This window comes from Mytilus trossulus, chromosome 5 (assembly GCF_036588685.1).
Source record: "Mytilus trossulus isolate FHL-02 chromosome 5, PNRI_Mtr1.1.1.hap1, whole genome shotgun sequence".
Taxonomy (NCBI): Eukaryota; Metazoa; Mollusca; class Bivalvia; order Mytilida; family Mytilidae; genus Mytilus; species Mytilus trossulus.
The window spans coordinates 63,813,762-63,825,525 of NC_086377.1; the positions used below are offsets into that span (position 1 = coordinate 63,813,762).

Below are 11,764 nucleotides of genomic sequence, written 5' to 3' on the forward strand. Positions count from 1 at the left end.
TAAAATTTGGCATATTGCCTTTCAACTCCATATCAAATAGATCTTTAAAAATACCATACTTCCATGCAGTATCATAGGCCTTTTCAAGGTCGAAAAAGACCGACACCAAATGTTCATTTTTCGCAAAACTATTACGGACAAATGATTCGAATTGAACATTGTATTCCATCACAATGTTTTCATGCATTTCACGAAATCCAAAGTCTGAATCAGGCATGAATTCCGCCATGTGTTCGTTGTTGCTGATGTAATCAAAGTACGGCCAATGCGTTTTGTCGTCCGGGTCGTAGTTATAACATTGAATAGTTGCGCAAAAATCGTTGCTGTTGTTTACCAGTTGATGTGTCTGGTACCAGTTACTGTCGACCCACGTGATATCACCTTTCATTGCATCAAACATAAAAAAAAAAAAAAAAATGCCCTGAGGGACACCACACTCTTGATCATACAGATCAGACATGGTTGAATTTACTTCAACATTAAATGGTCTGTTTGACAGAAAATTCGAAAATAAAATTTGGCATATTGCCTTTCAACTCCATATCAAATAGATCTTTAAAAATACCATACTTCCATGCAGTATCATAGGCCTTTTCAAGGTCGAAAAAGACCGACACCAAATGTTCATTTTTCGCAAAACTATTACGGACAAATGATTCGAATTGAACATTGTATTCCATCACAATGTTTTCATGCATTTCACGAAATCCAAAGTCTGAATCAGGCATGAATTCCGCCATGTGTTCGTTGTTGCTGATGTAATCAAAGTACGGCCAATGCGTTTTGTCGTCCGGGTCGTAGTTATAACATTGAATAGTTGCGCAAAAATCGTTGCTGTTGTTTACCAGTTGATGTGTCTGGTACCAGTTACTGTCGACCCACGTGATATCACCTTTCATTGCATCAAACTCTTTCAGGGGCTTAGAATCTGTAGCACATACGTGTTTATTGTAAATCATGAAATGAATTGTTCCAAAAAGAACTTTAATGATTGCATTTGCGTTTCCATGATTATGAACTGGACTGTAATGGCCTTTAGGTCATATTTCTAAAACGTATGGTACTCCAGGGGATTTTCCCGAACGTTGGCCAAGAGTTATGCGGAGATATGTCCCTTTTATATCTTTTTTCCCGAAACCACTTGCTTTTTCCTCTAATCTTGTATTCAGAATGCATCCTTTGGTTTATATACTGTATCGAATCGCATCTGACAGCAAAACTCCAGTAACATCTTGTGAATAGTTTAAACAACAACCTTTTATATTTTCATATAACTCTCTTCATGCAACAGGAAGACTAGCTGAGAAGACGGAATTCCCTTCGTCCAGATAAAAGAGATTGACTTTTGAGCTATCCATTACTAATGGCGAAATATTTGTAATGAATGGGTCTTTTTCGAATTCTACCAATTCCTCCTTGACTCCTAATCCGCCGCCTGGAAAGGAAAAGACATGAATTAAAATGTACGTCATTTTTCAATGTTTAGATTTTGTTCGCCGTATCTTCAAATATTCATGTATTGATTGTTGGTTGCTTTACCTCCAGTGGTTAATTATATACAGAAATCATATACCCTCTTTCCCCCCAAAAAAATGACAACAACAGCAAACAGAATACATCTGGAGGTCAACTACTGGCTTTAAAAAAAATGGATTACATTTGGTCAAGATTTAAATCTCCCGAATATGCTATGTATTTAATGTAGATTATAAAGATCTGACATCGGCATTTTGTTCTTATAAGACTAAAAAATTAGTGATAACTGTCTACATGGATATTGCCTGTTGTTTTATATATACTGACTGACTTTAAAAACGCAACACTCATTTTGTAGATTTTTTTTACCAAATAATGTTTAATCTTCATACAACTACTATTCATGTTTATCAAACTTCTTTCTCTTTCAAAAAAATCAACATCTGACATACTTTTGGTTATTAAACATACCAAATTAACCAATAAAAGATGTTTTTAATTTTTTTCTTTGAAAAACAGTTCTTTCAATCCTTGGCCACACTTACATCAGGTAATAATTGTTGCATCTCCATATTGGCAAAACTGAGGAATAAAAAACTAAACTAACCTATTAGAATACTGCAAACAGGGACAATTGAACGTGCTGCAACCAGACAATTTGACGTCAGAAACGCGTTTTACTGTCCTTTCAACAATGATACCAGTACACGGGACAACATGTAGAAAAAAATGCAACGTCAATAGAATTTGATCAAGCAACGTTATTTGCGAGACAGACCTACGGCCACAACGTCAATTCCTAATCAACCTGCTGAAAACCATTTTGCACAGATTTATGCCATAAATGTTTCCCTTTACATGTAACTGACCTGCCAAAGAAACGACCGAATAAAAACATTTAAGGAAGTACTTAGGTGAGGTTTTGGCATTTGTGTCAAATCTTCGGACTCCTGGGTGTTTTCCATCCAATACAAGGTAAAATATGTTGCCAAATAACACTCATTTATTTTTTTCATTTTAAGATTAAAAAGCTCATAAAAGGTCATTTACAAAAATTAAAACAGATTGTTGATTTTCTTTCTTTTGATTTGAGACCCAAATAATAACAACGCAAATATAAGGTAAAAGTCCGAGTCAGCATTCTCCCGCCATATTTTAAATATCAAATATCTCGAAAAGGAGGACCACGACCTATCAATACTTTTTGCTAATTTTGTTTTTTAACCAATGCTCTTTTGACCTATAGTATCAATTTTAAATACTTGATTTTTTGAATTTCACAAACCCTCACTTACTTACATCCTTAAAGCCTAAAAATTTCAACTGCATAATTGCCAGAGCCCATTGTAATGATTGGAACAACGCCAAAATCAGATGGTAAAAAACAGGACCCAAAACGTGCAAAACAAAATTGGTTGACCTTTCTGATAATCATTATGGTGTTTGGTATTGGCAGTTATTGATTTAGACGGTGACACACTCATTGGTGACCGGAAAACCAGGTATCAGTATATACCACAATATTTAAACGTTGAAAATGACGTTATCAATTCAACTTTCTAACTAGCATTTTTTTTCAAACATTGAAAAAATGAAAGAACTTTCTGTCCATAGGTTTGTTTACCAAAAAATAAATGTTGGAAAAAGGGAATTAAAAAGAATAATCTAGTGTTGAGTTTCTAGAGTCGGTCAGTATATATGATTTCATATATCTACCAGGTATAATTGTTTATTTATACAAGAATACGTGTATATAACAAGGTACATACCAAGGAATAGTACATAAATTGACACTTCTTTAGCTCTGTTGCGCTAAACAAGTAAGGCATATATTTCTGAAATGTGTACTGCATAGTCTTGTTCTTACTATACCTCTTAATAAACGCTTATATAAATAAGGCCGCAGTTTTCTCGTTTGAACTGTTTTAAATTTTCATATCGGGGCCTTTTATAGCTGACTATGCGTAATGGGCTTTGCTCATTGTTGAAGGTCGTACGGTGACTTTGTTATTTGTTAATGTCTGTGTCGTTTTGGTCACTTGTTGACAGTTGTCTCATTGGCAGTCATACCACATCTTCTTTTTTATATAGGTTCATCAATGTTGAGTGACTTCGTGTAACTTTTTGTTTTGAAATAAATACAATATGTTCTTTTTAGCTTAATATTATCAGCCAAAGCAATCTCCGTTAAGAAATATGTTAGACAATTAGAATTCACTTGTGAGTTTTAATTTAGCATACATACCATATTTAACAAAATCCAAAAGTTCGTATTTTCTCACAAATTTCTTGTCCTCTGCATTGAAGTATGGATACAGATTCTCTCTTATTTTCTTTCCTTCCTGTGGTTTGATTCCCTGCAGAAAATCATGAACAAGGATAGTGGTCTCTTCCATTAGGTATCCCTAACCAAACTTAAGAACTAAATTATCTCTATCATAACTGAACCAGTATGAAATCTTTCCGTCTTCAATTCCACTTCCTTTCTTCCTTACGGATGACAAAACCTCATCTTTGTCTCCAATGCATTTTATGAAACTAACTTGATCCTTTTCAATTTTCACAAAAATTCGGTAATGTCCCATTTCATCCTCAACAGAAAGAAGAAATGGAGTCTGAGTGTTTTTGGTGATAACTAAAGTTCCTTGTCCGTTAACAGGTAAACGTTTTTCCCAGGAGCTAGGCGTTGTCAATATTGAAGTTCCTTGGCGATTCACAGGGAAAGTTCAATTTATTGTCCTTTTGTATTTGATTGTCTACTGTAATAAAATAAATTTCAAGTAGAATAAACACAAAATTTTAAACATTTGCTAACATGCATCATTTGTTTTAATAATTTTTTTATTCTGTTTCGCTTTATCTTCTTTATTTTTGCCACAAGATCAAACACAATTTAATTCAAAATCAATAAGTACTGTTTAATTGACCTATTCCACCTAACTTTCAATCAAATTAACAGATTACATGATACTTATGCAGTGAAGAAATATATAAAATTAAGGTAAAAAGCTGTCTCGTAGTGCATGAGTACAAATACATTGTATGTTTTTTCTACGCTGTAAAATATTCCTTTTATTTTGCTAATTTAACATTAACCTCAAAGGTATATTGTAACAAGTGCCAAGTTAAAACATGAGCATTGGCAACACGACAAGTTCCGCATGTGGCGCAAGATCTGCTTACCCTGCCGGAGCACCTGAGATCAACCGCCGTTTTTGGTGGGGTTCGTGTTGCTTAGTGTTTAGTTTTCTATGTTGTTTAGGGGTACTATTATTTGTCTGTTTGTCTTTTTCGTTTTTAGCAAAGGCGTTGTCAGTTTGGTTTTGATAAAAGATTTTGATTTTTGATTTCATTTGTTTATAAAGAAATCACTACGAACTGGTATAAATATCTAAATATCTAATAAAAACGCATCGACGTCAACTATATTTGAATGGAACTGTTTGCTTGCAACAGGTGCATGATACCAGTGAACTATCAATGTATTCTACAGATACAACACACATATCGCCTTGAGTTATCTATACATCTGTATATGAATAGTAGAAAGATCGTTTGTAGGGTGAATAATAATAATATTACCTGGCTTCAGTCTACCATTAAGCGGCCGTTGTCTTTGTGTTGACGTATCAGCGTGAACTTGTTTTTTTTATGGCAAATCAGACGTTCCGTTGTGCAGATGTTTTAGTAGTGGTTGGTTTGACAATCCACTTGATCGTCGATGCGTATGTAATGACGTGTAAGATGCTTCATCGTTGTATTTACCCTGTTTATGTGATGATCCGTGTAATGTTCCGTTTGACAGTGGTGATTTTTGGGACGACATCATTTTACCTACAAACATAGACACCAACGAATAAAAACGACCAAACAAAATGATAACCCAAAATGCACTAGCTATAAACCGAGGTTTAATCAAACAAGGTCTACATAAGTAAATAGCTGTTCCAAGTCAGCATTATGACAGTTGTTATCCGGTCGTTTCATGTGTTTTAGCTTTTGATTTGGCAATTTGCTTAGGAAATTATTGCTTTCATTTTATTTTATTTTTTTATGCAGTAAAAGATTTATTCATCCGGAAGAATTTGTACGTATATTTCTGTGACAACCCTTTCCCCACAAAGAATACAATACTCTCATTATCTCTGTATGTGTTTATATTTAACATATTTAAGTCCTATTTTCTTTATTAATTTTCCTGGTATATTTTACACGTTATATGTTAGCATCCCAGTATTCCCTATTCTATATTTTGGTAGCTTTTCTATCTTTTTCTATTTTTCTTTGGCCTCTTCTATTCTTTCTTTTTGTGTTCTTTGTATTCTTATAATGTTTGCCTTTTATTCGTTTAGTTCATTAAACTCTATTATCTTAACCTCATTTAGACACTTCTTGCTCTCTGCTGGTGGACTGTAAGTCCCCGAGGCTATCACCAGCCCAGTAGTCAGTACTCCGGCACTGGCATGGAAATACGGATTTTATGTGTTATTTAATTTGATGTTACAAAATGATAAAAAAATATTATAAATTAAGGAATGTATCTCCCTCATGCAAAGCTCTGATTCCTTTCACGGATTTGGCTATACTTTTTGGAACTTTTGGATTATAGCTCGTCATCTTTTATATAAGCTTTGGATTTTACATATTTTCATCACTGAAGAGACATGTATTGTCGAAATTCGCATCTGGTGCAAAAAAAATTGTACCGTTTATGTTATTCTTGACTTTCCCATGTGAAAATTAATTAAAAAACGACTGATTATATTTTGAATAGACAGTTCAAGTCTTACCTTACATTTGCTATCCTTTTCATTTACCGAATTTTACTTTATTTATACATCTTTTACACGTGCAATAAAAAAGTGCACTTTCATTGATAATACCTGTAAATCCCCATGATCATTTCTTAAAAACCAATAAGGATATTCAAAAAAATGATTGAAGTGTCCTTAAAAGACTTGGCAATACACAATACTTATCTACCTATGTTTATCTTTGTTAAAATTTCCCAAGGTTGAAATAGGAAGTGCAATGGTCTATATCTTTGTTGTCTGAAGTATACATGCACGGTTATGTGTGGGAACTTCTTAAACATTGTGTTGAAACGAAACAATAGTCAAGTATATACTTATGTCGAGATAGGAAATGAACGCATTGAATGTCATTTACGAATTTTAAATGCTAAAAACGAATGTGAAATGTGGAATCGAATGTTTTAAATTACCATATCCATAATTGCCAAATGAAAATTGAATGGTTTCAATAAAACAAATGAAATAAATATAAATATTCTAAAACTTGTAATTCGCAGACAACATTTCACGTCAAATCAAAACAGTTCGTCTGGTAAATGATTTAAAAAATCCAAATTATCAGAGATAAAACTAGTATGACTAGGTACATTTTATCATTATGGTTTCAAAATTAAGTCAATGAAATGGTTAAATCTATGAGTTGGACACTGCGGTCAAGCTACAATCGGCCGAAAAGAAGCATTCAACTATTTAATAGATGGTAATATTTTTAGATAGATATTACATCACCTTATTAATAACAAATTTAAACTTTCTATCGTTAACAAATCATATTGGAGTATGAGTTAGTGCAAAACTATCGGTACATGATAGATTTATAATATATAGTCATTCTCGTTTGTATTACTATCATGGTACAATACAATAGAACGATTATTCCCACATCGGTATACCGACTTCCTTGTTTGAATTTTAATCACTTTGAATTTAATGAGATTGCCGTTCCATATATATCAAATCAGTATCCATTTTTCGATTATGGGAAGATGTAGCGGGACATTTTCTCTATTTTGATTCCAAAATATGATCGTTCCTATAAATGCATTCATTGTAGTTTAGAATAGCTGCATGTAAATATATCTATTGTTCTGCAAACACTATCCCTAAGTCTTGTAATCCTGAACCATAACAATTGTCCTCGAATATTACAAAATTAGGTATGTATCCATATTTTACACACATTTATCCCGATTTTACATTCTAATAGTTCAATAACATAAAACAAGATATAAACACCAAATATATCTTTTGAATACTTTTTGCTACAAAATTGCAAAATTGACATGTTAGTATTGAAACTTTACATTCACTTCGTACTACCAGCATCACGAATGTCTTGATATAACCTTTTTAACAAGTGATTTGAATTAAATTAAAGTTTTGAGCTATCATTGGGCGTTGGAGGACATACACGACGCAATGACATTGTAAATTTAAGTGAATATTAAACGAAACCAGGGAATAGACTTCGTTTCAGAATAAACAGGACTATGGGTAATTTCATTGTTTGACTATTGTTTAATTTCAATTGTTTCGGACTTTTTGAACAAATCACAACGTTTATATATTTTTTTTTTAAATGTAACAAAGAGTATATTAGATTTTAGATTCACATTATGAAATTATGTCTTAAATCATAATGTGAATTCGGAATCCAAGCATACCCATTCCATGATTTTGTATTAAGAAAAGACCGTTTACCCTTTAAAACAATAATTCTTATAAAATTAAGTGATGCAATATCTATCTTAAAAGTTACAATCTATATTTGTCTAGAATTATTCATTGATTAATAACTTTTGGGTGAACACTGAATAAGTATTTGTTTTTGTTAATATATAAATCATTGAATGTGTAGTTGAAGAAGGCTTAGTGAGTGCTACACGATAAGTAAATTACAGATTTATAATGTATATTTATTTTCGTTTGTTTTTCCTGGTATTGTGCATTAAAATAGAACGATTACTCCCACATCGGTATCTTCAACCTAACTTCCTTGTTTGAATTTCAATTACTTAGAATGTAATGTTGTTCTTGTTCCTTGAATAACATACCAATATCATTTTTTTTTTCAATTGTGGAAAAGGGGAACAATTTATACAATTATACCAGAATATGATCGTTTTTATCAATACATTCATTATAGTATATAGTACAGATGTATATATATCTACTGTTTTGCAAACACTAAACTGAAGTCTTGTACATTCTGTACCATAACAATTGTGATCGATTATGGCAAAGTTATTTAAAGTAAGTATCCAAAGAATAAAACACAAAAAAGCAAACTTCCTTATGAATATAAAACGAGTCAAAAGTCCCTGATAAAAATATTGTCGTTTTATATTTGTAAGGTAAAAAAATCAAACATATCACAAATTCAGCAATCCAATCATATACAGGAAACACTTCTATCGTTTAAAGTATATTTGAGAAAATAAGAACCGTAACCATACAAGACTGTTATTAATTAGATTGCCTTTGTTTTTGGACGTTTTTATCAATCAAAACTTTTTAATGCACATTACCTAAATTAATACCCAGAATTTATTAAATCCTGGACGGCGAACTGATCAATGGTTATGACGAACTAATTCAAATTGCATGCAAGAACATATTCATTAACTAATAGTTCTATACACAAACCCTGCCCATCAAGAAAATATTTAGAAATTCGGATGCCCCATTGTTAAAATCAAAATTTCAAGAGCCTTTATACCAAATAAGTAAAATTACACAACATGTTTGTTTCATCATAATACAATATTTAACTGCAATCTTTATCCTTGAATTAACGTACAGTTCAACATGAAATGTAACATCCATTATGACACGAGCTTCCGCAATAGAAATGATAGAAATCGTGTTATATGATCCTAGCAGACACATGTAATTATAAGTAATTTTAAAGGGTTGTGAAAGGGTTGACCGTGTACATTTTAAGAATAAAGCGCATACAAAATGTACTTCGGTCAAAACTTTCAAACACAAAAAATCTACTAAAAGAAGCATTCAGTCCTTAAACAAATGATAAAATTGAGAATGGAAATGGGGAATGTATCAAAGAGACAACAACCCGACCATAGAAAAAACAACAGCGGAAGGTCACCAACAGGTCTTCAATGTAACGTGAAATTCCCGCACCGGGAGGTGTCCTTCAGCTGGCCCCTAAAAAAATATATATTAGTTCAGTGATAATGAACGCCATACTAATTTCCAAATTGTACACAAGAAACTAAAATTAAAATAATACAAGACTAACAAAGACCAGATGCTCCTGACTTGGGACAGGCGCAAAAATGCGGCGGGGTTAAACATGTTTATGAGATCTCAACCCTCCCCTATACCTCTAGTCAATGTAGAAAAGTAAACGCATAACAATATGTTAATTTAAAATTCAATTCAAGAGAAGTCCGAGTCTGATGTCAGAAGATGTAATCAAAGAAAATAAACAAAATGACAATTAAACATAAATAACAACAGACTGCTAGCAGTTAACTGACATGCCAGCTCCAGACTTCAATTAAACTGATTGAAAGAATATGATTTCATCATATGAATATCAGGCACAATCCTTCCCGTTAGTTTCCGATAACATGTTTAGATAGATATAACATCATCTATATCAATAAAAAGGTTAAAGTGTCTATCGTTACTATATCATATTGGACGATGAGCTAGTGCAAAACGATAGGTACATGATAGATTTTCACTTATGGAAAAGATGTAGCCGGACATTTTCTCTATTTTCATTCCAAAATATGATCGTTTCTATAAATCCATTCATTATATAGAAGAGCTGCATGTATATATATACTATGTTCTGCAAGTACTATCTTGAAGTCTTGTACATTCTGTACCCTACCAAATACACTCGAATATGACAAAGTTAAGTATGTATCCGTATTATATCATTTAAACACATTTATCCCGAATTTTACATTATACTAGTTCGATAACAGAAAACACCAAATAAATCTTTTAAATACTTTTTCCGACAAAATTGCAAAATTCACGTGTTACTTTTATACACAAGTGACATTCACTTCGTACTTTCAAAATCATTAATGTCATATTACAACCTTTACAATTTTTTTAACAAGTGATTAAAATGGAATTGAAGTTTTGAGCTATCATTGGACGTTTAAGGACATGAACGACGCAGTGACGTTGTGTATTTAAGTAAATATTAAACAAAATTAGGGAATAATCCCCGTTTCAGAATATAAAGGGCTATGGGTAATTTCATTGTTCGTTCCTCAAACTTGTTTAATTTCAATTGTTTAGCCAATCACAACGTTGCATGTTAATTCTTGATTCATTGATTGATTGTTGGTTGCTTAACGTCCAGTGGCAAATATTTCGTGCATATGCAGGACGAGAACAAGCTCACAATTAATACAATAGGTAGGTTGATACAAAAGAGGCCATCTTGGATGATGGTTGGGGAAATTTGGACTGCCACTGGAAAATGAGGGTATATTGGATAGGGACAGAAATTTGGCCTTGCAACAGGTCACCTACGGACCCCTCAAAGAGTTGTTGCAAGGGTTCTTAACGTGCAAAGAGCGTGGCACTCTCTTTACACGAGGCATCGGATTTAACGTCCCTCTTCTGACGGACGTGACTGCGAACTTGATACATCCCGCAAAGCCAAACGGACGCCCCACTTCGGCAAGCGTTTTACTGCCGGTCGGGAGAAGACCAAGTGACCATATTTCTATACCCGAGTCACCCTTGGGGAGTTAATTCTTGAAAATGTTACAAAGAGTTCATTAGATTTTAAATTCACAATAAATTATGAAGTTTCGTCTTCAATCATAATGTGCATTCAGAATCTAAGCATACACATTCCATGATTTTGTATTAACAAAAGACCGTTTACCTTTTAAAAAATGAATTCTTATAAAATTAAGTGATGTAATGTCTGTCTTAAAAAGTTACAATCTATATGTGTCTAGAATTATTCATTGATTTATTGTTTGTGGGTGAAAATTAATATAGTTTGTCTTTTGTGAATACATAAATCATGCTTTAGTGAGTGCAAAACGAAAGGTACATTATCAATGTATAATGTCTATTCATTCTTGTTTGTATTACTGTTACTCTCACATTGGTATCTTCAACCTAACTTCCTTGTTTGAATTTCAATTACAAAACATTTCATTGCATATAAGAAAATAATCATCCTTTATTACATATAAGAAAATAAACCAATTCTTTATAATCACCAAAAAAAAAATCATGGTGCGCTGATACACCCAAAGATTTCTACTGCAATAAGATAAAGAATTAATATCATGTCAATTCAAGGGAATATTTTTTTTTCGACCCTTTTTCATATACAACCGGATGTTACGTACTTTGATTTGATGGCATTTTACCTGAACGTATGTATGGTCTATTTGCCACTGGCAGTTAGGCAACAAACAAACAATTAACAATTCATTTGTAGAAAATATTCACACATCTAG

General features: G+C 32.6%; 1 protein-coding gene across 1 annotated transcript; it reads right to left on the reverse strand.

Moving 5' to 3' along the window:
• Positions 1–479: 479 nt before the first annotated feature.
• LOC134718182 (uncharacterized) lies at positions 480–3,872 on the reverse strand. Its single transcript, XM_063580673.1, is given in 2 exon segments — positions 480–1,435; positions 3,722–3,872. Coding segments are annotated over 2 exon segments (1,107 nt in total).
• Positions 3,873–11,764: the final 7,892 nt, after the last annotated feature.